The following is a 27,282-nucleotide window of genomic DNA, read 5'->3' as shown; positions in this document are numbered from 1 at the left end:
ATTATAATCTAATAAATCAAATCTTATTATTTATTATTTAAATGACGTACTCTATATCCGGTGTGAGAATAGAATATAATAATTGATTTAATTAACTCTACGATAAATAATGTGTTCATGTATGAACTTGAATGATATCCAAGAACGGCTGTATACGCGGTTAGGACATTGTCGTGGCTGCTGCTATTGGCCTATTGAGTTTTTTGTTGTCAGTTGCAACTTGTCACCAATATGTATCACACGCAGATTAGTCGTCCCTCCAAAACAAATATGACAACTTTGCATTCACTGTCTTGTAAATCACTGCTTTCACAACGTTCCATCTATTATAGCCCACATAACACCTTTTTATTTATATGGACTTTTGTGAATATTATAATTTTTTTTTTTTTTTTGGCATTACAGCGCCTCATCATTCATCAACCCTTTCTAAACATAGAACGATATGAGATATCCCCAGCCGTCCAATCCTCTTTTATAAATCTAATTGTTTGAATGATAAAAAAGAAAAAAATAGTAAGGCTTGATGTAGTTATAGATGTGTAAGTATCGTGTATTTTATTTGAGAAAAAATTAAGATTCACCATTAAAAATAAGTTTTCTCATGTGGATCACAGATTTATTTATTTGAATGTGTGAGATTTACACTCTTAAACTGTACAAATAATTTCCTTAAAAAAAAAATCATAGTTGATAATGGTTAAACATTATTTATGATTGGTAAAAAATAAAGAAAGAAGGAACACTCTTGACTTGAGATTTGAAGTGGTGATTATCACCAATATTAGATCATAGTGATGATTTTGATCATGTGAGTGGTGAAAGATTAGTTAGTTCATTGGCTAGCCAAACGTGCAATATATAAAAAAGTTGTGAATTCCGGCCATACTGATAAGTTGAAATGATGTGAAGTGTGTTTGCTTTATTTTGAAATCTTGGCTTGAAATCATTGTAGCATTGAATTTTACGAGTATTTTAAATTTTTAATCTAATCATTATTAAAATATAAAAATTAATATAATTTTTATAAATTCTAAAATAAAAATTATATTCAAATAATTTTTTAATTTTTATCTATTCACTTTCACAAATTCTAATATAATATTTATTTTTAAAAATATTCTTATTCAATTTTTTTTTTAATTTAATAAAATATTTTTTTTTAAATTATTTCGCAAACTCTTGAGATGCTTAAAATACATCCAAACATCTCCTTAAGTTTGGTTGAACTGTTCAGTCCTTCACAGATGAATTGTGTCTCGTTATAAATGATCTGTTTTATATGGATTCGAGCATATGGATAATGAAGTATTTTTTGGCCTTCTGTGTTTCAAAGTCCGTACAAACATGTCCGAACACTTATGTTTTAAACAAGATGAGTTTGATATTTAAATCATGATCATGATACATGATGCAAGGCAACCAGGCTGCAGCCGACTGCCCACCAAAACTCCAACCCACAAAAGTATTTGGAAGTTTGTAATTGCAATTAATGTCTGTCGCTCCATGTTTAAAGCGATATGTGATGGACCAAAATCAGCCGCTTTTCCATCATTTTTCCTGGGGATGTCAACCTTAATGTAATGTGCAAAGCACTGTGTGGTGTGGTGCTTGGACGGTTGGGCCATGTGCTAGCTAAGCTAGCAGCTTTTAGCCGAATCAATTGCCGCCATAAAACATTAATAATACCAACCTTTTTAGTAGTGACTGTATATCCAACTTCTTTACCATCATTTTTAGCATTACTCATTGTGTCCCTAGTTTTACATGTCCATTATTAAGAGTGAGTTTTTTTTACATAATAATGTTAGATATAGGTATAGATTATATAAATGTCGCATATTTTTTTAAAAAAATAATGAAAATTAATTTTTTTTATATAAATTTTATATTAACTCATTTTTTTTCAAAAAGAGTTCATGATTCTTGCATATTTTATAACTATAAATATAATTTTCTTTTTACATGAGTTGCAAATTTACCTTTTAAAAAAAAAAAAAAAAGAATAAGCATATACAAATCGTTTCACTTTATTAAATGGGGTTGGGGTTTCAAGTTATTTTTCTGATATCGTAAATATTATTGCCAAAAAAGAGAGAATATTTATCACTTGCAATTGAGATCCACACGGAAAGTAAATATGGAAAAATATCATAAAATTGACAACCTGTTAATTTTTGTAAGATCTCATATTAAAAGAAAAAAAAAAAACCGAGTACTCGGTAAAGAAGAGTCATTGGATTCGCCCAGAAATAAATAAATAAATAAATGAGAAAATGAGAGCGATTGGATTATTAAATATTAATAAAAGAAGTAGAGAATTGAAGAGGCAAAAACAGCGGAGGGATGTCGCGAAGGGAATATCTTCTCTCTCAAAAGTTGCCGAGGTTGGACAGTGTGAATCCGAGGGAATACACGTGTGGGTCCCAGCAGACCGCGTGGGTCCCATCATGCTTCTTTTCACATTTGTGTCTCTCTCTTCTTCTAATGATGATGACTGCGTCCGTTGTTTGTTAACACACGAAAAAAAGATGCTTTTGTTGGTTGGCGTGGAGGAATTCGTCCGGCGTGAATGAAGGAAAATGAGACGTTGCGTAATTCCCCATTGTTAACTTTAAACTTTAAATACCAATACAAAGGATTTTTTTGTTTACTCATCATCTCAATAGAAGAATATTATTCATTATCTCATATTATATATTTTAATATTATTTTTTATTTTTATTATATTTTATGTTATTTTGTTCTTGTTAGATTAATTAAATTGTTTTATTTATTATATATACACCATATATTTGTTATAAAAAAAAATTAAAATAAATATAATGTGTGATATGTGTGGATGATAAATAGAATTATTATTTACATTAGACGCTGATTTGTTAAGCAGAAGAATTCTTTGAGTTTATCCTCTCTTGATTTGATATTGTGATCTAAATGGACTCCTACGTGTAAGTAGGACTCGTAGATGGTAACAACGAACTGTAAAAGGTTTAAATTTTAAATTTAATATTTTCTAATCTAAGATGGAGTTGTAGTTGTACTGCAAGAGTAGCTAATTGAAAAATGAAATTTTGATTATTAAGATGATTTGATATTATTTATTAATATTTAAGAGTTCATCTCATTCCATTTCATCTCATATCTTCTCTAAACATTACTCAAATACAAACACTTTTAAATTTTAAATTTTTAACTTTTTCAAACCTCAAAATAAAAATAATACAATATTTTATTTATATAATATTTTTATTTAATTTTTTTCTCTTATTTTTCAAAATCTTATAAAACATCATAATTCAAATCATTTTGTTATTATCATAAATTTTTTACCTCATCTCATTCTCAAAGCATCTCTTTAATAGTATTTAAATACAATATTTGTAGTTATCTCATTATTTTGAGTTATGAGCTATCCCTGAAGATTTTATTTCATTTAATAGTTCTTATAAGCCCATTTAAGAGGCTAAGATTTTATTAGTAAATATACTGAGAATGAATTATTAAGGGTGTCAATATGTGACACGAATTGTGAATCTAACACGAACATAACATAAAATTAGAGAGTTTGAATTTGATGTTAACGAGTTCGAGTTAAAACGGATTAACCCTTTGGTAGGGTTGCGATGACGGGCTGCCCCCAGGGTCAGCAGCTATGAAAGTTTTACACTACACACGACTTTCACTTAATCAACATGTGACTTTTTATTTTTGACATTCTATCTCAATGCTTAAATATGTACCTGTGCGTTATGACAAAAATAATAAATCACATGTTGATTAAGTGAAAGTCATGTGTGATGTAAAACTTCTTTAAAACATTTCTCTTATATTAATAAGACAGGATAATATTAATTTATAGTGTTTTTTGAATAAAACATATAAAATCTCACGAAAAAAAAAAAAAGAAAAAAAAAAAGCATTAATTAAACGGGCCTTAAATATCTTTTTTAAAGTAAGTAATATCTTTACTACTATTTAGATTTGCTTTCCTGACATTCAATTATATTTATGTTGTTAGTTGTACTTTATGGAAATTATCTGCATTTTCCCATTTTTCATTTTTTTGTACTCATTTTCATTTAATTAATACGATCGAGGACATAGCAAACATCAATTGATTCAATTCTTTGGTTCCCACATCCATGAAATCAATATTGCCCTCCTGGTCCAGATTTCCCACACCACCAAACCATGCATGCATGATTCAATGCGAGCAAATAAGAAGACAGACGCCAAGAAAAAAATAATAAGAAGAAGATCGAAGACAGACATCTTCTACATTTATAGCTAAATAGGAATAAGAAATTATAAAGATAATCTATACCAACAATGCATGGTGCTTGAATGCATATATAGCTTCCAACTTCCAAAATCTTGAGAAATTTAATTAGGTAGTACCTAACTACAACCATGAATCATGCCGTGATAGAAAAATATATCGTTTATATTTTATTATAAAAATCTTCCGAAGCGAGTTGTTAATCCGTGTGAATGGTGTCACATCCCCGTAGTTTATGTCACAATTTGCATGTAATGTCTCCAGAATTACACGTATTAAAATAAGCTTAAAGCAAGGTTAGCTAGCGTAAAATATTCGTAGTTTGCTCATGACACACATGTAATATCACTACAAGAGATTGGGCTTTTTGAGACAAAATTTAAGACTTCTTAAAGATTCAAAAAATCATTTTTAGAGATAAAATTGGACAAAACTAGTCAAAACTATTCTAATAGGACTTTTTTTTTAGATTAACCAATTTCGTCTCAAAAACCTATTCGAATGGAAATATTTCAGTTCGAATTGAACGAACAACTGACACGTTTGTTCGATTCGAACTAATAACCATATTTGATCATGTTCAAATGTTCAAACAAATTTTATGCGTTCGAACTAATACGTTTTTCAAATGACTTTTGTTCGAACATAAATTATGTTCGTTCGAACAAACATTTTATTTTGAAAAATTCTATTTGTTCGAATTGGATTTTGCATATTAATGTTGTTTGAATAAATATTTTATTGTTTGAACGAACGTACGGACTGTATTTTTTTGTTGTCGTTCAAATGAGTTAGTTTTTATTCAAATATGTCTATTTTTGTTCGAATGGATTTATAAATAATAATTTACCATTCGAACTGGTTGTTTACTGTTCGAACGGTATTAATCATACATAACAGAATTTAATTAAAAATACCATATTAATATTACACATATTGTAATTCTAACATCAATTGTTCAAATGTTTTGGAACATCATAATATAAAGGCAATTGAAAAAATAAATTTTAAGATTATAGTGGTGGCATAGAGTTTTGGGATATTACGATTGACTAGAACTATTCAAACATTTTTTTGTTATTTAATTGCAGCCTCTCTTCTAATCTTGCCTCTAAATCTGCTGCTTGATTTAATTAGGTCAGCAACTCTTTTTCCTTGGACCTCAATTGTTCTATCTCAAGTGTTGGCTCCTCCAATTCCTTAGTCTTGTTGTCATTCAATCTGGCTCGAGAATAGGATGATGATGTTGATGATGGCTTCACACAACGTCCTAGGCCCCTCAATATCCAGAACGTGATCCAAGAACTTGAGAAATGATCTGAGCATCATTCATAGATGATTCATCAGATAGATCCGTAGCAGTTTCCTTAAGAGATATCATTTTTTCCTACAAAAACAAAAATATTAAAGTTAGTTTAAATTTCTTTAATTCCATTCTCTAATAATATTTTGTTACTTATACTTATATAATTTGTCTTTACTTCGAGACTGGTCCAAAACACCATCACGGTTTTTATGTGCTTTAGCATATAATTGGATTAGATCATAGTCAATAGGACTTTCTTCTTCCTGTAAAAGGAAAATCTATATTAGAACTTAAATCAGAAAATTGTATTATATGTTAATATTAAACATGGACTAGAATAACTTTCTATTTTTTTAGACAAACGATGAAAATATCGAGAACCCGCATGATGGTGTATCGTTAATTTTGATCTATATGCTTGGTTCACAATATTCCGTTGCAAAAAACAAATATTATGTATGTTTAATACATTTATCATATACTATTAGAAAAAATAGCAGTAAAATTACCTAATAAGCAGGATGTTCAAAAGGAAAATATTGACTGTGGTAATGAATTGTTTAAAATCACTAAAGTCATTAATTAGCATTTAGACTCTGATGAAGATGGTTAGTTGGGCTGTCCCTCTATGTGCATGCTGCTTATGTTGAATACTATGTATTTTAAGACCAAGTAGATTGCTTGAATCATATATATATTTTTCCTAGGCAATTTGCCTTAATTATATGCTGAAAGTGTGAAAGTTTTGCCTTGGAAAATGTCAAAGAAAGACTACTCTCTATCTGTAAAGGTAAAGATATTGTCAATGCATATTTTAATATTTTTACATCTTCTTCAGACATTATATATATATATATATTAACAATTAGATCAACACTAGTTTTTTAAAATGATAAATTAAAGAATAGATAGATAATATCGAATCATCACAGTGTAATAAGAGTGGAACAAAAATGTAGTATATAGCATTTGAAATTGCTATAGATCATGAGTTTGAATGAATTTATAATGTCCACCTCCTCCTCAAGGTGGACAGTCAAAAATCTTCTTTAGTCACTAAAGAAGCAAGGCCCAGCTGATCCAGTAAGCCATTTTCAAGTTCTGGCCCAGTCTTATATCTATTTATTTCTATATGTTGTTATTAGTAATGGTGCTATGACCTTTGCGAGAGCTAAAAGGGTTGGCCCAATTCGTAATCTAAAGTTCTATGTATACCTTTTGGATCAATCATTGGGTTTTTGACAAATGGGCCTGTGCGATGCTCAGGAAATATAAAGGTCTCGTTTGTTTTCGCAGATGAAATGAGATGGGTTAAAATTAAAGTTAAATTGAATAAAATATTATTAAAATATATTTTTTAATATTATTTTTATTTTAGGATTTGAAAAAGTTAAATTATTTATTTTATTTTGTATTAGAAGTTGAAAAAGTTGTAATGATTAAATAAGATGAGATGAGATATTTTCTGAAAACAAACGAGTTAAATTAACTTCAATTGTCAAAGTTCTGAGTATATATGAAGTATATTACAAAGAGAATCAAACCTTAATTTTTCCCAGATAGTAAACTCGCCTTCTTGTTTGACTTGGGCTTAAAACGGCCGTACTCAAATGGACCATGTTCAGCCCAAACTACGGGAAGTTTATGCTGCTAATCAAAACCCACAAGTAATAACAATGTCTATAATATTTAGATTTATATTAGGTACAAGTCTTAAATAGACAAGTTCAGTATAAATTTTTTGTAAAAAAAGTGAATCCCATTAAAAAAGAACATTTTACATTTTTTTTAATGTGGGATCCACTATTTTACGAAGGGATTGTACAGGACTTGTACAAATCATTTCTCTAATATTTAATCCGAGTGATACTACTTATCATCCTTGATTTTATTATTCTTAATCACAATAGTTGATTTGATTTTATCTTTAAATGGTTTTATAAGTCAACAACCTAAATTTAAATTTACTTCAAATATGATACGTTGGTTGGTACGACTAAGAATGAGAAAATTCAAGATGAAGAAACAATATTTCTCTTTTTTTAAATGTGTCACTCTACCATTGTTTATATTATGCTACAAAATCATCAAAATATAATCGAGCAGATGAATTCCTTTTCCAACCAATATGGAGTTCAACAAAATAGTATGTGCAACAGGTTCAATATAGATCATATATCACATTAAATCACATCATTTTATAAATTATTTCTATATATACCAAAAATTTCTTTTCAATGTATTGAATTCCAAGGATAAGAACATGGTCGTGACCTTCATAGATATCTATGATTCAACCTTCCGATAATATTATTGGTTGAAGTAATCGTTGACATAGAAAATTATTTGTGCTCTTCAGTGGCTAGATATGTTTTTTTTTTTTTTTTTATATAAACGTGGGTGTCCGGACTAGCTTACACGCACCTCGACTAATCTCATGGGACCTTGAAGTTAACGACTAGGTAAACCTCTAGTGGCTCTAAGGGGACTCGAACCAGTGATCATTGAAGAGCAAAGCCAACGCCGAACCAGCTAAACTATCCCTCAGGGTTTAGATATGTGAGGCTAGGCTCGAGTTCATTTTTTATTTTTTATTTTTTGAAATAGCTAGGGCTCTTGAGTTGTAAAAGAAAATCAGAAATCTTGGATGGTGATGTTACACTTGCATGCTTTCTCTGCATCCATTTCATAAATAAAGGGGGGTTGGCTTAATCTCAACTTGTTCTTAAAATTTAAATTAATAGAAAAAATAAATTGTTATATTTATAATAATATATGTTAAATCATTACTTGTCACAAAAATTTATTTATAATATATATAAACACATTAAAAGCTACGATGAGCAATTAAATCAGGTTGTAAATACTAAACTTGAAAGGTCAGAGTTTCGGAATTATTCATCTAAGTTTGCACATTCAGAAATTAATGTCAAAAAGGTTTATCAGCAGAAATATATAAAGAATAAACCAGTATCAAGAAAAATATAGAATTATATCAAATTTCGCTCAGTATCCAACTAATTCCTCCTTTAATTCCGTAGGCAAATGCACAATATTATAGGGATGTTAGAGCATTCTCGATGGATTGATCAAATTCATTTTTAAAATTTAGCCAATATCACACTTTTTTACATTTATCTATTCTATTTAAATTCAATCTCCACATTAGATTAGCCATCCACTCTCTATATAATAATAAAATATTATTAAATTAATAATTTTTTATTTAATTTATTTGTATCACATTTTATAATCCTACCAATTTAATATTAATAATAATTATATTCTAATTAAATTAATATTAAAAAAATCATATTTTCAAATGTCATTTAATGCTAATAAAAAAATTGAGATTAAACTTAATTGGAATGAGAAATTATTATTTTAATGTTTGGTGAACCAATTATGTTCTCTATATTTGGCTAATCACTGTAGCAGAAATTCAAATTATTTTGGAGATTGTCAATTCAATGTAGAGTCTTTTTAGTACAAATTATGTAAATTTTAATTAATCTCATTTGACCAAGCCAACGAGAATGCTCTTAGAAAGTTACGGTAATATACAAGCACATAATCCCCATTAGCTATCCTCCTCGTTCACTCTTAGCCCACACTGTGTGTTCCCACACAACATAGCCACCGAAAACATTTCATGCAGCAGCCTAGTCTCAAACATTTTGGCCATTTTGGTCTCCAACAACATCTATTGCACCTCAGTCTCCAACATTCAGGACAGCTAGGACATTCTCCACACCTAGGTCTCCAACATTCTCTGCTGCAGCTAGGCTTCCAACATTCTAGGCATCTGGGCCGCCATGAACACTTTATGCAGCTTGGTCTTGAACAATGAGGCCATTTTGGTTGCCGGACTTTGATTCTACAGCACCTGTTAGCAGTAACTGTGGACCTTGTTTGTAGAAGAAACTGGCTCTGCCGAATCTTCTTAAGGCGGATTTCTGTGGTTATATTCTCCATCTCTTGGATAAATCTGCGAAGATGGCGGATGTAATCTGGGTAAAGCTCCAAGTTGCAGTGCCCACCTCCTTTAATCCACAGAGGAACGTATGATTCCCTTGCCATTTTCCACAGTCCATTGCCATGCAACACGTTGACAATATCATCTTCTGTCCCCTGTAAATTTATCCAACCCCATCTCAACACATGTCATGCATAGAAATTTGACAAAGATGGTTTCCTATAGGAGAATTATTAGTTAATTTCGGCATGGCACATGCATCACATAGCAGCACTTAACAAAACCATAGAGGTTCTTCAAAGGAATCTTCAACAGCAAAACTACAGAGTAAAAGAGCTGGCTCCTCTTCCATATTTGGTGATTGGAGAATGATACCAAGTTACCAACATCTCATTTGGTTGAGCCACTAAGGAAATCAATTTTTTTTTCCTTTTTCAGTCCGTAGAGAAAGCAAAGAAGAAGAGGGTAAATTAAAGTGTTTATTACTTGGTGAGAACACGGTAGTTGATGCAAAACCAAGACAGAAAAATACGATTTTTTTTTTCACCTGAGAAAAAAGACAATGGGGGATGGCTAGTTTGAAGGTTTTTTCCTGGAAAGAATTTAGAGTGCACAAATCACAAAGAACTTGTGCCGCTTGGTTTGTTGGGACACGAAATCAAGATGAGTCCCTATGGTGCAAAACCCAGAGAAACAGTTCACATGTTGTCTACACTTGAGGCGTGTTCCTTGAGTCGTGGGTATAAGTTTTAGATGATGCTAAACCCATTTTCTTATAACAGATTTGTTTGGATTATCTTGTGGTTTTTCCCTTTGTATTGGGACTGTAGGGCATACATACGGTTGTCTTCTCGAGTCACTAATTACAAACAATCATGAGAAGGGAGAAGAAACTACTGGGAAATGAAAGCTCTATACCTGTTAAAGTTGTCAAGAAACACTTACATGTATCACAAGCACAGGACACTTCACCTTCTCAATTTTGTTGATGTTCTGTGTAAAATAGGACGGTTACTATCTTGAAATGCAGCAGAAATAGCAATAAGCCAGTGCACAATACTCAATCTAGCATACTGGTGCTTGTAACATTCTAAGTTGACCAATGAAATGGATTGGAAGCACACTTTATACTGACATTCCATGGGCTTCTAATGATCATCTAATTCACATCTCTGTAATAAGAAACAAGAGACTTCCTTACCTTATAAATGTCAAAACAAAATGTGAACTTGACATGACAGAGCACACGAAGACCTGAAAGAATCGCACTGTGTAGAACTATGCCTCTGAGCCTTGGCAGTTTAGCTGCCAAGTGCAATGTTGGCCCACTTCCAACTGACTGCCCATACAAGATCAAGTCTTCCTGGCTAACTCCATACTCGGTCTCAAGGCACTCATAGACTGCTTCGATATCAGCATATGTATTGGATTCACTAGGCTGCATTTGATAACAACAGCACGATTAAGTACTTCAACATTGATCCACAAGGCTCACAGATTTTCTACAGTATCAAATCTGACAAGCAGAACCAAATAAAAAATAGTATGCATACTAGGAAGCATGTTTAGAGTGACGATATAGAAGGAAGATATGATCTCTAATGTCCATATCTACCAACTAAAAGTTAAAATGCCAACCTGATTAGATGATTCAACATTGTGTACAATGAATGGTACACGTATTTGGTCTAGATGATATCAGTATTGACTAACCAAATCAAGATCAGAATATCCTAATCTATCCACATTGTTGGTAATGTTCTGAAGTATACATACACAAAAAGAAAATCTAGATGCACCAGAACTTTTAATCGCATTACTCATTAGCTTACAAAGTGTTTTCAGACATCATCAATTCCAAACTTTTCATAAACCAGCTCCATATATGATATATGTTGATTGAGAATGTATGCCTCCTTCCACTTATGCATGTTTTTTTCTTGGTGAATTATACAAGACAAATTTCAACATTCCAATGTATTGCCCATTCCTCTCAAGCTACTCGCATAACTATTTGTATACGGTACTAATTGATCCAAAACCCAAAATTACTTCTATAATATTAATCAGGTCTCCTTATCTGAAGAGATATCTATTCCTCTAGTGCACCTCATAAATCAGCAAACCATTACCAAATGAAGTCAATGCGAACACGTAACAGAGTACGAATGAGGAGTATATTGATACTGCATAATATAGTACAACTCAGGACCAAATCATAGCCTACCTTACCAGCAGAGGCTCCATAGCCAGAATAGTCATATCTGCATCATAAAATCCAGATGGAATATCTTAAAATAAAGCCAATTGGCAGTTTAATGAATCACATTGTGCCGAAGATCAGTCCCACACACAAAGCAAATCAGTCGAAAACAAGATCATCAATTGATTCTTTTTGAAAAAACAAAAGGCCCTTTCAAACAGAAATCAAAGTATCAATTCATACTAGAAAAAAATAGAAAGAAATTTAGGCACTTCTAATATTTTCGTAAGTCACAGATTCACAAGAAAGTTAAAAAGTTAAAAAGATAAGATGATAAGAATTTTTAAAGATCTTAATTACGGTAAGATCATTCATCATCACTGTAGATAAAAAGTAGATCTTGGAAAGTTCTACGCCATTCGAGTTGGCCATTCACGCCACAAAACCTCACAGAGCCCCGGAAGCACAGAACTCCCCAAAAGAGTGGTATAAAGTCAGGTCTCCATAGATGGGGAAAATTGAAACCAAAAAGAGTCAAAAGAGAAGGAGAAAAAAGACATAGGACTAAGTACTAGTGACTATAAAAAGGAAACAATAAAACCGACCTTCTTTTGCTTTTTACCTTTTCATTCTAAAATACATTACCCATCAATACCTCAAGAAAAAAAGTCATATTAGACAGAAGAATATAGAACAAACTACTATCTTTACTAATAATAGATTTAACCCCAATGCACCAAAAAATAAAAAAATAAAAAATTTAAGAGCATTAGTAGTGGACTCAACAAAATTTGACCAAAATTTGACTAGAGAATTAACTTTTATAAATTTAACTAACCAATTTTCAACAACATCAAATAACAAACTCTCCAAATCTATCACTATTATATTAAAATATTGATTTTGACTTTTTCATTTATTTTAATTCTAATTATAATTTGAATATTTATTCGTTATTAAAAAAATACACATTAATTTTCTAATGTTCATATATTTTTTTTATAAGTACCTTTTGTATCCATACATACAAAATCTAATCACAGGTAATGTAAGTAATGCATCCCAACCTCCCATTTGATTAAAAAATTAGGAACAGTCTGGTTTGAACAAACCATTCCAGGTCAAACCAGACATACAATTAGGGCTGTACAGAAACCGACAGCACCGGCCGCCACCGACGCGAACCGACCGGCCGCGTCAGGAACCAGCCGGAACCGGTGAAGAACCGGTCGGCGTGCGGTGGAAATAGCTAGAAACCGATGTTCAGCGGTTCGGTCTCGGTTTGAAGCTGGACCGGACCGCTGAACCGACCGATATAATAAAATCCTTTTTTTTTTTAATATACCCTTATCAAAACGGCGTCGTTCCACTTAAGTTTAAGTGGAACGACGCCGTTTTAGTTAATAAGTACTGCAACTGATACTGGAAACGACGCCGTTTGGCATTAAACCAAACGTCATCGTTTTATTAAGGACGTAAGAAAAAAATAATAAGTCTGAAACGACGCCGTTCCACTTAAACTTAAGTGAAACAGCGTCGTTTCGTTAAGAGCTTTCTTCTTCCCCGATCTTCTTCTTCCCGAAAGTCTCTCCTCTGCAACCCTCTCTCTCTCTCTCTTCTGTAACTCTCTCTCTCTCCTATGCATCTCTCCCTCTCTCATTCTCTCTCATAATTATCTCACTAGAACTGCCAAAGAACCGACGCCGACCGAGAACCGGCAGAGAACTGCCTCGATCGGTGTCCTCCTCGCCATCGACCGGTTACGGTCGGCATCTCATCCACTTTTCCAGACGTCGGTCGGCGTCGGTTTTGCCCAAAAACCGCGCCGACGACGTCGGTTTTCACCCCTACATACAATTGCATCTCCACCACAAACTACATACTCCAACACACCTCTAAGCGCCCGTTTAAAATAATTGTTTATGGTGAAAATAATATTTAGCCAGTCTAAGGGATTGGCAAAATTTGGCCAGTGAATAAATCTTGGACTAAAATTACTACTCATTTATTAAGTTCATTATAGTGGATTTTTGTGCAACCACTAAATTTTGGTCAAAATTTGGCTAAGTTGAGTCCACTACTAGTGAGCCCAAGAAAACCGGCTAGCTCTAGAATATGTCTCTTGAGAAGAGAAATGGGTAGTGCTAGTGTGCTATCCAGTTTTGACCGTTGGGCATGCCTATTAGTACAAATTTCATTTTTTATTTTTTATTTTTTTTATTTTTATTTTTTTAACATATTTAAATATCTTTAAAAAATAAAAATATATATATATTAATATACTAATAGATACTTTCTTAATCAATAAGTAAAATAAAAAAAATTAAATATATGGTTGGTCAAAATAAAGAGACAAAATGAAGCGATATAATATCATTATTCAAGAGAAATATATGAAAAATCAACGTCAATCACACAAACCATCACATTTAAATAACAAACAATACAGGGGTGGAGAGGTGCAGAGCTCTTATACAGATTTTTCCTTATCAGAGCAGAGGTACAAAAATGTGAGATTTGTGAAGTGTAAACCCCATTAGATTAGATAGACAGCCATCCAAGACAGAGAAAACCTAATCTAAAATCTACCACATGAATAAGATAAACCATCATTATTACAAAAGAAGTGAATATTAAAAAAGAAAAACACTTACCCCACGAGATTAACTCTGAGATTGACTTTGAGCTGCACAAAGAGGTCATAGAGCTGGCCAAGGTCAGCAGCATTGCCATGAGAGTAAAGCAAAGTGAGCCGAGCCAATGGGTTCCTCAGATAAAAAGCAACGATCTTATAGCCACGCTTAGTGTCAATCAGCAAGACGTCCAAGGAATTGTCATCATACTGAATAATCGGCATCGACGGTGAAGACGATGACACCACGGTGAATTTGCCATCGTCGCGCTTCTTGATTTGGTACGTGGGTGGCGATGGCGGAAAGAACGCAAACTTGGCCGCCAGTTGAGAGACCATGCAACCCATTCACCCCCCGCCAAGATGGTGAGCAAAAGCCAAACTCATTAAAGGAGGAGCAATCTTGAGTGCATGCGTATACACACACAGTGCGTGGGGTTTCTAGCTTTGGTATGGAAGTGAGAATGCGTGACCGAATGACCTTTCGGCCTTTTGATTAAGGGGTTTTGGGAATGAGTTGGAATGGAGAGTGAGCTGGGTCTTGGTGGTGGAATAATGGGGAAGTGTACTAGATTTGGTGGATTGTTTTGGATGTGTGGTGGGATGGGAGAGAGAAGGAGAAAAGCAGAGAGTCGAATCGAAGGGTGGTAACGATGGGAAGCGTAATTGCAGCTAGTTTCTAGCTAGCTAGGGAACTGCTATGTGTTCGTGTCGCCGGATTTCTGTAAGATCAGCTTGGTTTTCATGGGTAAATGACATTGCACTATTGCAGAGCGGTGCGTTGGCGCTTGTGCATGAGATAGAGGACTCTGCAGCTGGGGCTATTGGTTTAGGAGCAGTGCTTGGGTGTAGCACGAGACGGGTCGATAAGGGTAAAATAGTTTTTTTAGTTTTTTTAATTTATTTATTTTATATCTTTAAATAGTTTTAAAAAAAATCACAATATTATATTTAATCACTAAATAAATAAAGAAAATGCTAGATATCCCGCTGAGGACTCTCGTTGGGCTCTAGTATTTTTTTATATGTATTTTTTTTTAATTTTTATTTTATATAGATATTTTTAATAATTTTAAATATTTAAAAAAAAGTAAAAATTATAATATTATTAAAAAAATATTTTCTTAATCACAAAGTAGAATAAAAAATAATATTTATTCTACTTCGTGATTAAAGAAGTATTTTTTAATATATTTTTTTTACTTTCTGATTAAGAAAGTATTTTTTAATGATATTTTAAATTTCTTTTATTTTTTAAAAATATTTAAAAGTGTAAAAAAATCTATATAAAAAATAAATTAAAAAAATACACATAAAAAAGTACATGTTAAGCCCAATGTGAGCCCCTAGCGGGGCTGTAGCATGACCATTTTAAATATTTAAAAAAATCATAATATTATTAAAAAATACTTTCTCAATCATGAAGTTAAAAAATTATAAAAAATATTTTTTTATAATTTTTTATTTTATTTCGTGATTAAAAAAGTATTTTTTAATATATATATTTTTTTTATTTTTTGATTAAGAAAGTATTTTCTTAATAATATTTTAAATTTATTTTATTTTTTAAAAATATTTAAAAATTTTAAAACATCTATATAAAAAATTATTTAAGCAAAACATATATAAAATAATACTATACTCCAACAGGTGCCCCCAGCGGCAATTGTAGCATCACCCAGTAAATAAATAAAAATTATTGAGACACAATCACCCAACTGTAGAGTAACATTTTTCGGGATTTAGTGTGGACTATAGAGTGAGTTGTAAAGTGTTGAGTGTAGAGTGAGGTGTTGACACGAGACAACCTAATGAACATGCTACTCCTTGATGACACTTTACCTTTTTTTTTTTTTTTAAGTAATGTTAGGTACAGTCTTTAAATAAAAATTATAATATAAGTCTAAGTTATTTTAATTTTAAAATTTTTTAAAATTATAAAATTATCTCTCTTAAAATAATATTTTTTTTTATTTAATAATGTGCATGCATATGCCGTCCTTACTTAAAAATTGCGAATAAAATTTCTCTTTTCTTTTTGTTTCTCTAATGTAAGTTTCAATTTTTCGAATTTTTCATTTTAAAAAGAAAAAATGAGGAACGTGTTTTTTCAACTCTGGAACCTTGAGTAGATATAAAGGAAGAATATAAGGATGTCATGGCACCCCTGATGATTTTTTTATTTTTTTATTTTGAAAGTAATTGATTTCTGCCTTGATTTCTAAGAAGTCATCAATTTCATGGTTGATTGATGAAGATGTCGGTCAGACATAATCATGCTAATCAGCTATTATTGATCCCAAAAAACGATAAGAAAAATAGTGATGCGGATAGATTTTAACACCAATAATTTTATATACAGTTGTAGAATGTATAAATATTATACAATTGTTTTAAAAAATAATAGAATTTATTATTAAAAATTAATTTCTTTTTACGTATATCTCATATTTTTTTTTTTAAAATAACTATATGACACTTGCACATTCACAATTATAAATATTATTTCTCTATTAACACATGGTGCGTACTTGCAATTGCATGCCTTCACAACACAGCAACTGGTTTTGGTTTTTGATGCAACTGTCCTTTACATATTTTAGTATTTAAGACTGACTACATCTCACCACATGCCCTTCTTTTTTTTATCCACCTCATTCATATCAATCCTATTCCTTTTTATTCTGAATTTCCAAAATACTGTGCCTTTATTTTCCTTTTATTTTCTTACCATAATACACACATATGTGTGTTGAGAATGTCAACCTTCTATTCAACACAAAAGAGAAGCTAGCAGCCAATTAAACTCAAGCAAGATGTGCTGAGGTGGCAGGAAAAAGCTTTTGTTTTCAATGTGCAACTTAGTTCAAATGAGAACTAAAAATACGTGAGATGTATTGTATTGTGGAGGCACGTGAATGAAAAGTTGAGAGAAAAATCATAGAGAGAAAAACAGAGCAAGGAGAGATCAAGTCTGAGAGAGGTTGACAGATTCTTGTTTAAGAATTGTGTAAACTAAAGAGAGGGATGATGATCTTGTAATCTGGAATTTGTGATTTTCAATCCTCAATAAAGCTCTTAGATTGTTCTTGCCGTGGATGTAGATCACTAGGATCGAACCACGTAATTTTCTTGGTGTTCTTTATATTGTTCCACCATTGCTTCCATAGTTCCTACACTCTTCTTGATAAGTTCTTGGCATTCAAGCACTAAGATTGATCACAAAGTAAACTCAGAATTCTAACAAGTGGCACTAAGGTCGATGGGGACAACCAAGTTTGAAGTCGAGAAGTTCACTGGAAAAAATAATTTTGGCTTATAGAGAATCAACATGCAAGCTCTTCTTGTTCAACAAGGTTTGCAGAATGCACTTCTTGGAGAAAAGAACATGGGTTCTTTACCAAATAAGGAGAAGACTGAGATCTTGCAGGAGGCTCATAGCACCATAATTTTGTCTCTTGGTGATATGGTCTTGAGAGAGGTTGCCAAGGACGAGACAGCAGTAGGTATATAGCTGAAACTGGAAAATCTTTATATGACCAAGTCCTTGGCAAATCGCTTGCACAATAAAACCAGATTCTACACATTCAAAATGATCACATGTATGTCTATGGAAGAGCATCTTGATGAATTTAACAAGATTATTTTAGATATTGCAAACATAGACATAACATAGATGATGAAGATCAAGCTATTCTTCTACTAAGTTCTTTAGACACTTCATATGCATATTTGAAGAAAACCATAATGTATGGTAGAGAAACATTAACCTTGGAGGAAGTACAATTTGTCTTGCACTCAAGGGAATTACAAAACATGGCAGAAAATAAACTAGAAACTGGGGAAGGTTTGACTGTAAGAGGAAGATCAGAGAAACATGTTCAAAAAGGGAAGAATAATAAAGTTAGATCAAAATCAAAGGGGAAGCAACTAAAATGTTTTGTATGCCACAAAGAGGGATATTTCAAAAGGGATTGCCCTAAAAAGAAAAATTTTACAAACAAATCTAAAGAGAAAGGGAATGTTGTTGTTGTATTAGATGGATACGACAGTGCTGAGGTGTTGAATATATTTGAGGTAGATTCAGGTAAAGAGTGGATCTTAGACTCAAGCTGCTCATTCCACATGTGCCCTACGAAGTCATGGTTTGAAACCTTCATTGAGTTAGATGGAGGGAATGTAATCTTAGGCAATGACAAGTCTTGTAAAATCCTGGGCATAGGGTCAGTCAGAATACTAAAGGAGGTGAGATACATACCTGAACTGGAGAGAAATTTAATTTCTCTCGGAATGTTGGATCAAATTAGGTGTACCTTTAAGTCAGAATCAAGGACATTGAGGGTTGCTAAGGGCTCTCTAACACTGATGAAGGGAGTAATCAAGAATGGCCTTTACACACTTACATGAAAAATAGTTATAGGTGAGGCATCAAATACACAGGCTAAAAGGGAAGACAATGATGTGTTATGGCACAGGAGAATGGGGCATGTCAGTCAAAGAGGCCTACAAGAACTTTAGAAACAAGGCCTATTGGGTGAGAAACATCTAGGAGAACTGCCATTTTGTGAAGATTGCAAAGTTGGAAAGTCTACAAGGGTCAGTTTTAAAGTTGCAATTCATCAGACTAAACATGCGTTGGACTAAATTCACTCAGACTTGTGGGGTCTTGCAAGGGTCAGTTCTCATGGTGGAAGAAATTATTTCTTATCCATCATAGATAATTACTCAAGAAATGTATGGATTTACATACTTAAAAATAAAAGTGACACTTTTAATAAGTTTAAGGAATGGAAAACCTTAGTTGAAAATCAAGTTGGGAGGAAGTTGAGAAAATTCAAAACATATAATGGGCTTGAGTTTCTATCAAATGAGTTTAATATGTTTTCTCAAAAAGAGGGAATAGCAAGGCACAAGACAGTAAGGAAAACCCCTCAACAAAATGGCCTTGCTGAGAGGATGAACATGACCGTTTTGGAGAGGGTAAGACGCCTACTGTCAAACTCAAGTTTACCAAAACAATTCTAGGCTAAAGCTGCTACCACATCAGTACATTTAATTAATAGAAGCCCCTCATCTGCAATAAGTTTCAAAACCCCACAAGAAATGTGGTCTGGAAAACCCTCAAAGTATGATTACTTAAGGGTGTTGGATGTGTAGCCTATGCACACTCAAAAAATGACAAGTTAGAACCTAGAGCACTTAAGTGCATCTTTGTGGGGGTTTCCTGAAAGGGTTAAAGGGTATAAACTATGGGTGGATGAACCTGGGAAACAAAAGTGCATAGTCAATAGGGATGTAACCTTCAATGAACTACAGATGGCTAGAGTACAGAAATTACAGACTAAACCTATACAAATGCTTACCTCAGAGAGATTGCAACTTGAGGTGGAGCAAGAAGAATGCTCACCACCTCAGCTGGAAGATCAAGTTGATAAAACAGAAAAAGCAACCTCAAAGAACAGAAATCAAGGTGATATCAATTCCTACAACTTGGTGAGGGACAGATAGAAAAGGGTAATTAGACCACCTCAGAGGTACGACCAAGCTGAGCTTACTGCCTTTGCACTAACAGTTGCAGAAGAGGTTGTCTATATGGAACTAAGGTCATATAAAGAGGCTATGGCAAGCAAAGAGGCTCATAAATAGATATTAGCCATGCTGGCATGATATCCTCGGGAAGAGTCTGGTTCTAGCGGCCTTGGTGATGACCCTGCGGGGAACGATCCCGCCTGTTGAGGGTGTACTTTCCGGGCAGATCTTCTTTCTCTCCAACACTATTATTGCCCGAAACCCCCACGGCCTTTGCTTGGTAGATCTCCTTGCCATTCCTCTATTGTTGGGGTCTCGTGCCCTTTCTTCTCGTTCTCGTTCTCGTCCTTTGCTTATTGTGCCTTACTCTTTCTTGTCCTTTTGCTTAAGGGGCTCGGCTTCAAAGCCATTCCCACCCGGCGTCTTCACTTCTTCCAATAGTTTCTTCTCCCTCTCCCTAGTTGGTGGATGGTTTTGGCTGGCTCCAGGGTGATGGTCATCACCGTACGACTCAATTAGTTGCCTCATTACATCCTTGTTGGTTCTTAGAGGTAACTTCAGGTGTTATTGACACGTCGTAATGATGGAGATCTAGGTCTATAGCTTGCATGGAATGTATAATTTGATTGAGCTCGGTTGTGGCGATCCCAACTTTCGTTCGGTAAGCGGTTCCCAACGTAGAAATAGGAAATGGAAACAAGACTTGGGAACTGGTTTCTAAACCAGAGAAGGTAAAACTGGTTGGATCTAAATGGATCTATAAAAAGAAGGAAGGCATACCAGGGGTAGAAGGCCTAGATATAAGGCAAGATTGATTGGTAAGGGATTTACTCAAAGTGAGGGGATAGATTTCAATGAAATCTTCTCCCCTGTAGTCAAACACAGCTCTATAAGGCTACTGCTATCCTTTACTGCCTATGAAGACTTACACTTGGAACAATTGGATGTAAAAATAGGCTTCTTGCATGGAGAACTCAATGAGGTCATATACAAGCAACCACCAGAAGGTTTCTCAAATGAAATCAGTAGCAGTTAAGTGTGTTTACTAAAGAAATCTTTATATGGACTTAAACAGTCCCTTAGGCAATGGTACAAAAGATTTGATTTACACATGATTGAAAATGGATTCAAGAGAAGCGGGTATGACAGTTGTGTGTATTACAAGCAATCTAGTGAAAATATGGTTTATCTACTGTTGTATGTAGATGACATGCTTGTTGCTTATAAGGACTTAAATCTGATTGAACAAGTCAAGTGTATACTAAAATCAGAGTTTGAAATGAAGGAATTAGAACCTGCTAAAAGAATTTTTGTAACCCCCATTCCCGAGGGTTCGGAGAGCTAACTCATGTTACCTGATAATCAACTCCAACAATGCTAATAGACTTCCAAACGCTCCAAATCAATTATAAACACTTCAAATTTAATTAACCGCACAAATTCATATATCAAATCCTCGATACAGTAATCCAAAAATATCAACTTCTGTACATGTCACTTAAACTCACATTTCAATAATATAATTATAGACTCCAAATTTCCAATATTATAAAGAAACTTTGATTTGAATTAATTTTCTCAATATAATCAATTCTTCAAAATGCCAAGTTGTCGGAACACAATGAAATTTCTTAACAAAAATACCAATACTCATCATAAACTTTCTATTCTTAATCCAATATTCTTAAGTCATCTCACCTAATGTTTCATAGTTTTGATCCTCAACTGAAATATCCAAAATCATCGGAAAAATCTAATGGAGATAAGGAGTTAGTTATCAACAACTCAGTAAGCAAAGAATATATACTAATATGTAAATATGAACATTTATCAAAATTTGGAATACTGAACAAAATATTTTTTTTCAGAATGAAGAGTCAGAATACTTGTTTTCAGAATGCAGAATCGAAACATGTTACCAAAAATATAAGAGCGAAACTCTCAAAAAACATTCTTATTTAAAACTCCCTTTGGTAAAGTATAACTGAACATCCTCGTCTTATCATATCATATCAAAATAGAGACCATGTTTAACCCCCGTGATAGTGTTGTGCATTATGCAGAAAACCATTGTATCCCGTGATTGGACTAAAAACAGAAAACCACTATTATATCTCGTGGTGGGCCAGATGTCACTATTGTATCCTGTGACAGGGCCAGATGTCACTATTATATCCTGTAACAAGGTCAGAGGTCACTATTGTATCCCGTGACAGGGCCAGAGGTCACTATTATATCTTGTAACAGGGCCAGAGGTCACTATTATATTCCATGATAGGGCCAGAGGTCACTATTATCTCTCATGACAGGGCCAAATGTCACTATTATATCTAGTGACAGGGCCATAGGTCACTATTATATCCCGTGACAAGACTAAAGGTCACTATTATCACTCATGATAGGGTCACATTTAAAAAAAAAATAGAATCAGAATTATATCAGAATCAGAGTCAAAACAGAATCAAAACATCATGCCAAAGGTTTTTCAGATGCAAAATCATTCCAAAACGGAGTACTGAACAAATTCAGATGACTCCACATTTTTCAAAACAGATTCAGAATATCTTCATGTCACATGCAAAAATTATAAATTTTCATATTCGCTCATATTTTTCTCAGTTCTAATACATAATGCCAAAAATAAGTTCATGTCTACATCAGTCATGCCAGAAAATACTTTATTCTTATACAGAATCTGATGAGCAATGCAGAATAAATAACTGAAGTTGTTTCACATTTCTTTTCATAACACAACATGCACATTTTCAAAATTATCTCAGCTCATTTTATTTTTATGCAAAGTCTAGCATATGAATCTCGCTTACCTGACTCTTACGGAGAGTTACTAGAGCCTTGAACTTGAACTCTATCAATGTCACGACAGTGCTAAGAGGCAATTTCTAAAAGATCAAGCACACAAACACCCGGTTTAACAAAGTGATATTTTTGGAATAAAAGGACAAATTAACTAAGATAAATCTAGAAGATAATGGCTGGAAGATGCAACTCACGGCAAGCACCAAAAATCACCAAGAAACCGAGTGCAGCTCACGGCTTTTATGGACAACACAGGGCACGGCAAAAAGGGCAAAACATAGCAATGGAAGACCAATCAAAAGGGAATGCAATGGGAATAAATCATAAGTATGAGCCACGAAATTAGTAAGGAAAAATTAAGAGAAAGTACAACAATGGAGTCTCACGGACAGACCTGTAAATGGAGAGAAAAATAGATGAAAAATAAATGCTAGAGAGGAAGAGATATGCATTGTTTTACAGCAAAAGAGAAACCGAAAATTAAAGAGATAGAAATGGAACCATTACCAGCCGAAAATTGATGAATGAGTGGTGGCGTTCATTGACTTGCAGAGGGTAAGAACTGAAACTAAGATGGGGAGGAAGAAGGAACGCAGCAGATGGCATCCCAATGAAAAACAGAGGAAAGAAACGACATAAAATGAAGAAGGAGAAGAAGAGAAGTAGCAGCCGCACGGATTGAAGAAAGAGATGAAAACTGAAACAGAAAGGAGGTGAAGAAGCAACGACGCGCAGGTGAAGAAAAGAATAGATGAAGAAGCCCTAAGGGCTTGACCAAACGACGCCTTTTTGGGGGATTTAGTGGGCTGGGTTGAAGGCTTATGGGTTGGGTTAGGGATTGAATAGGCTGGGCCCAAAAGAAAAATAAAACACACTCAAACAAGTCCAGTCTGAAAATAGAAGTGTTCAACAAAAGAAAAAGGCATAATAAAAATAAATAAGAGCCAAATAAAAACACTACAACTCAATATTAATAAAATAAAATAGTTAAAGTCCAACAATAAAATAAATTAAAGCAAAGAGCAATTTAAATGCAAACAATAATTAATATCAAGAAAGCACATCAAAATAAATTTCACAACTTAAAAATCATAAAACAAATCTAACAAGAAATCATATAAATTTAAAATAAGAGAATCAATATTTAAATTAATTAAAATAATCTTTCAATTAAAAAAAACTAAAATACGGGATATCACAATTTTGGGTATGGAAATACTAAGATATAGAAAGAACAGAATACTCTATCTATCTCAAAAGTCATACATCTCAAAAATTCTGTAAAGATTTGATATGGACCAACTGAAGTTAGTAAGTACACCCATGCGGCAACATTCAAAACTTTCAGTCACCCAAGCACCTCAAACAGAAGAAGAAAATGAGTTTATGCTTAAAATACCATATGCCAGTATGGTGGGAAGTATAATGTATGCAATGGTTTGCTCGAGACCTGACTTATGATGTTAGCAGAATCAGTAGATTCATGAGCAATCCTATAAAACCCCATTGGCATGCCATTAAGTGGGTATTTCAGTATTTGTCTAGTTCAAATTGCTTGGGACTAAAGTTTGGTGAAAATGTACAAAAGGGAAGTGAATTAAGAGGTTTTGTGGACTCAAATTATGCTAGGAACATAGACACCAGAAAATCCTTAACCAGCTTTGTGTTTACAGCTTTTGGATGAGCAATCAGTTGGAAGGCAAATCCACAATATGTGGTTGCCTTATCAACAACTGAGTTGAATACATTGCTATGGCTAAGGCAATCCAAGAAGCTATATGGTTAAGAGGTATATCAACTGAGTTAGGCATGTTTACAGGAAACATTACAGTTCACTATGATAATCAAAGCACTATCCACCTTGCAAAAAATCAGGTATACCATGAATGGTCAAAACATATAGACATAAGACTTCATTTTTTCAGGGACATCATAGCAGGTGGAGAAATTAAAGTGGAAAAAATTCCTATTGAAGAAAATCTATCTGATATGATGACCAAGTCATTGCCAACTATCAAGTTCAGACATTATCTAAATTTGATTAACATGGGAAACTGTTAAGTACCCCTCATAGGGGGAACAATGCAGGAACAGTCTTAAGAGGAGAGGAGCAACTTGCAAAGAATAAAAGCTTGCCAAGGTGGAGAATTTTTGTGAATGTCAATATTTTATTCAATACAGAAGAGAAGCTGGCAGCCAATTAAACTCAAGCAGGATGGGCTGAGGTGGCAGGAAAAGGCTTCTGTTTTCAGTGTGCAACTTAGTTCAAATGAGAACTATAAATATGTGAGATGTATTGTATTGCATGGCAGGTGAATGAAAAGTTGAGAGAAAAAACACAGAGAGAAAAACTGAGAAAGAATAGATCGAGTCTGAGAAAGGTTGACAGATTCTTGTTTAAGAATTGTGTAAACCAAAGAACGGATGATGATCTTGTAATCTGGAATTTGTGATTTTCAATCCTTAATAAAGCTTTTAGATTGTTCCTATCATGGATGTATATCACTAGGATCGAACCACGTAATTTTCTTGGTGTTCTTTATATTGTTTTACCATTGCTTCCAAAGTTCCTGCACTTTTCTCGATAAGTTCTTGGCATTCAAGCACTGAGTTTGATCACAAAGTAAACTCAAAATTCTAATGCATATACGTGTGATGTTTCAAATTTAATACAAAGCGATTTCGTGAATGAGATTTCATATTATTTGAGAGAAATTTGTTTGTAATTTATAATTTTAAAAAAATCAAAATTCTTTTAGGCCGTAAACTTATGATATTTTTTATTGAAAAAAATGAATAAATATGAGACACAAATGACAAATTTATTTTTTTAATAGTGAATATGGGTGTAAATTTCAACTGGAAAACCGGTCCGATTCCGGTTTCGTGGTTTCCGGGACTGGACTGGCCCGGTTGGAGAAAAAAAATATAAAAATTAATATTATATGTATAAATTTTATACAAAATTAATATTTTACAGAATATTTTTTATATATAAGTTTTATATATAATATATAATTATATATGAAATTTTAATATATAATATATATAATTACTAATTATATGTAATTATTAATTATATATCATGTATGAAATAATTTCATGTTATAATTTATAAATTATAACATAAAATGTTAATTTTAAATATGAACATTTTTAATTTGTTTGATCATATGTTATTAATATAATTATATATAAGATATTGTTATTATAATTTACAAAATAAAAGTTTAATCTTAAATATGAAAATTTAATTGATCATATGTTTTAAACATAAAATATATATTTAAATTATTAATAACATTTTATTTATAGCTGTACTAATATATAACTAATACTAATATATTATATATAGTTATAATAAATTAAACTCACTAATATAGACTATAGTTATACTTATACTAATATAGTTATACTAAATCACTATAACTAATACTAATATATAGCTATACTAATAGTCTAATATAAACTATAGTTATACTTATACTAATATAGTTATACTAAATCACTATAATTAATACTAATATATAGTATACTAACAGTGTAATATTAATACTATTATATAGTATAATATATTATATAGCTATAACTAATACTAATATTTATTTTAATACTAATAGTCTAATATAGACTATAATTATACTTATACAAAATTACTGGTATAGTTATAGACTTATAGTATAAGAGTTTAGTCTAATTAGACTATTAGTAATAATTTTGATATTATTACTAAACGGCGCCATTGCACCTCCAGTCTCCCAAACCCTAAGACCCGCCCCTCTCTTCCTCACTCTTTCACTCTACCTCTCTGCCTCATAGCCTCTCTGCATCTCTGCCCTCTCACGCGGCCACGGCCCACGCCTAAGCACTGTGCACATCTCCTCGTCGCCCCCTCAGCTTGAGTCCCCTCCCTCTTGCCGTTACCCCCTCAGAAACATAGACCAGTTCTCTCATAGTTGCACCTCCCCTCACGACCTCACCTCTCGAGTCGTTCCCATCGCACACACAACCCCTCGGCCCTTCTCTCAATGTTGTGTTGCCTTCTCTATCTCTCACCGTCTTGCGCAGCCCTCTCATCTCTCACGTAGCCAGTGGCCCCTCTCCCAAGTCTCTCTGTCTTCAACGGCAATTTTTCTTGGAACAATCTTGTGTGTGTATATCGTTTTTAATCTCCGTTGGTTTAATTGTTACGGGAACTTTAGACATCTTTGAGAATTTTCGTTTAGGTGTTGCTCGTTGGACTTAATTCCTATACAAATTTGTGCATCTTTCTTTGAGGTCATGATTGTTTAGACATATGCTCCCAGTTGTTAAAAGAAAGCATAACAGAGAAACTATTTTACTTTGGGTTGTCGATTTCAAACACAACACAGAAAGTCTAATACTTCCAAGTTGAGTGAGACTCTTACATCTGCAATGATATGGTTGGGTTGCAGACTTCCTAGGTTTTTTTTTCTAAGGACCACGTTAGCCTAAAATTCTGTTTGTTATGTTTGATTAAGCATTTGAGTTGAATGAAAGCTTTCAAGTGGCTTTG

The 27,282-nt window shown here is 33.0% G+C and overlaps 1 protein-coding gene across 1 annotated transcript; it reads right to left on the bottom strand.

Annotated features, from left to right (window-relative positions):
- Positions 1–9,029: 9,029 nt before the first annotated feature.
- Positions 9,030–15,226, bottom strand: LOC108998094 (alpha/beta hydrolase domain-containing protein 17B-like). The gene is made up of 5 exons (XM_035685777.1): positions 14,422–15,226; positions 11,792–11,828; positions 10,766–11,002; positions 10,510–10,557; positions 9,030–9,719 (listed from the first exon to the last, which is right to left on the bottom strand). The coding sequence occupies exons 1-5, from the start codon at positions 14,745–14,747 to the stop codon at positions 9,192–9,194; spliced, it is 1,176 nt and encodes a 391-aa protein (XP_035541670.1). The 5' UTR covers positions 14,748–15,226; the 3' UTR covers positions 9,030–9,191.
- Between the last annotated feature and the right edge of the window lie 12,056 nt (positions 15,227–27,282).

This window comes from Juglans regia, chromosome 2 (assembly GCF_001411555.2).
Source record: "Juglans regia cultivar Chandler chromosome 2, Walnut 2.0, whole genome shotgun sequence".
Taxonomy (NCBI): domain Eukaryota; kingdom Viridiplantae; phylum Streptophyta; class Magnoliopsida; order Fagales; family Juglandaceae; genus Juglans; species Juglans regia.
This window is presented reverse-complemented; position numbering and strand designations above follow the sequence as displayed.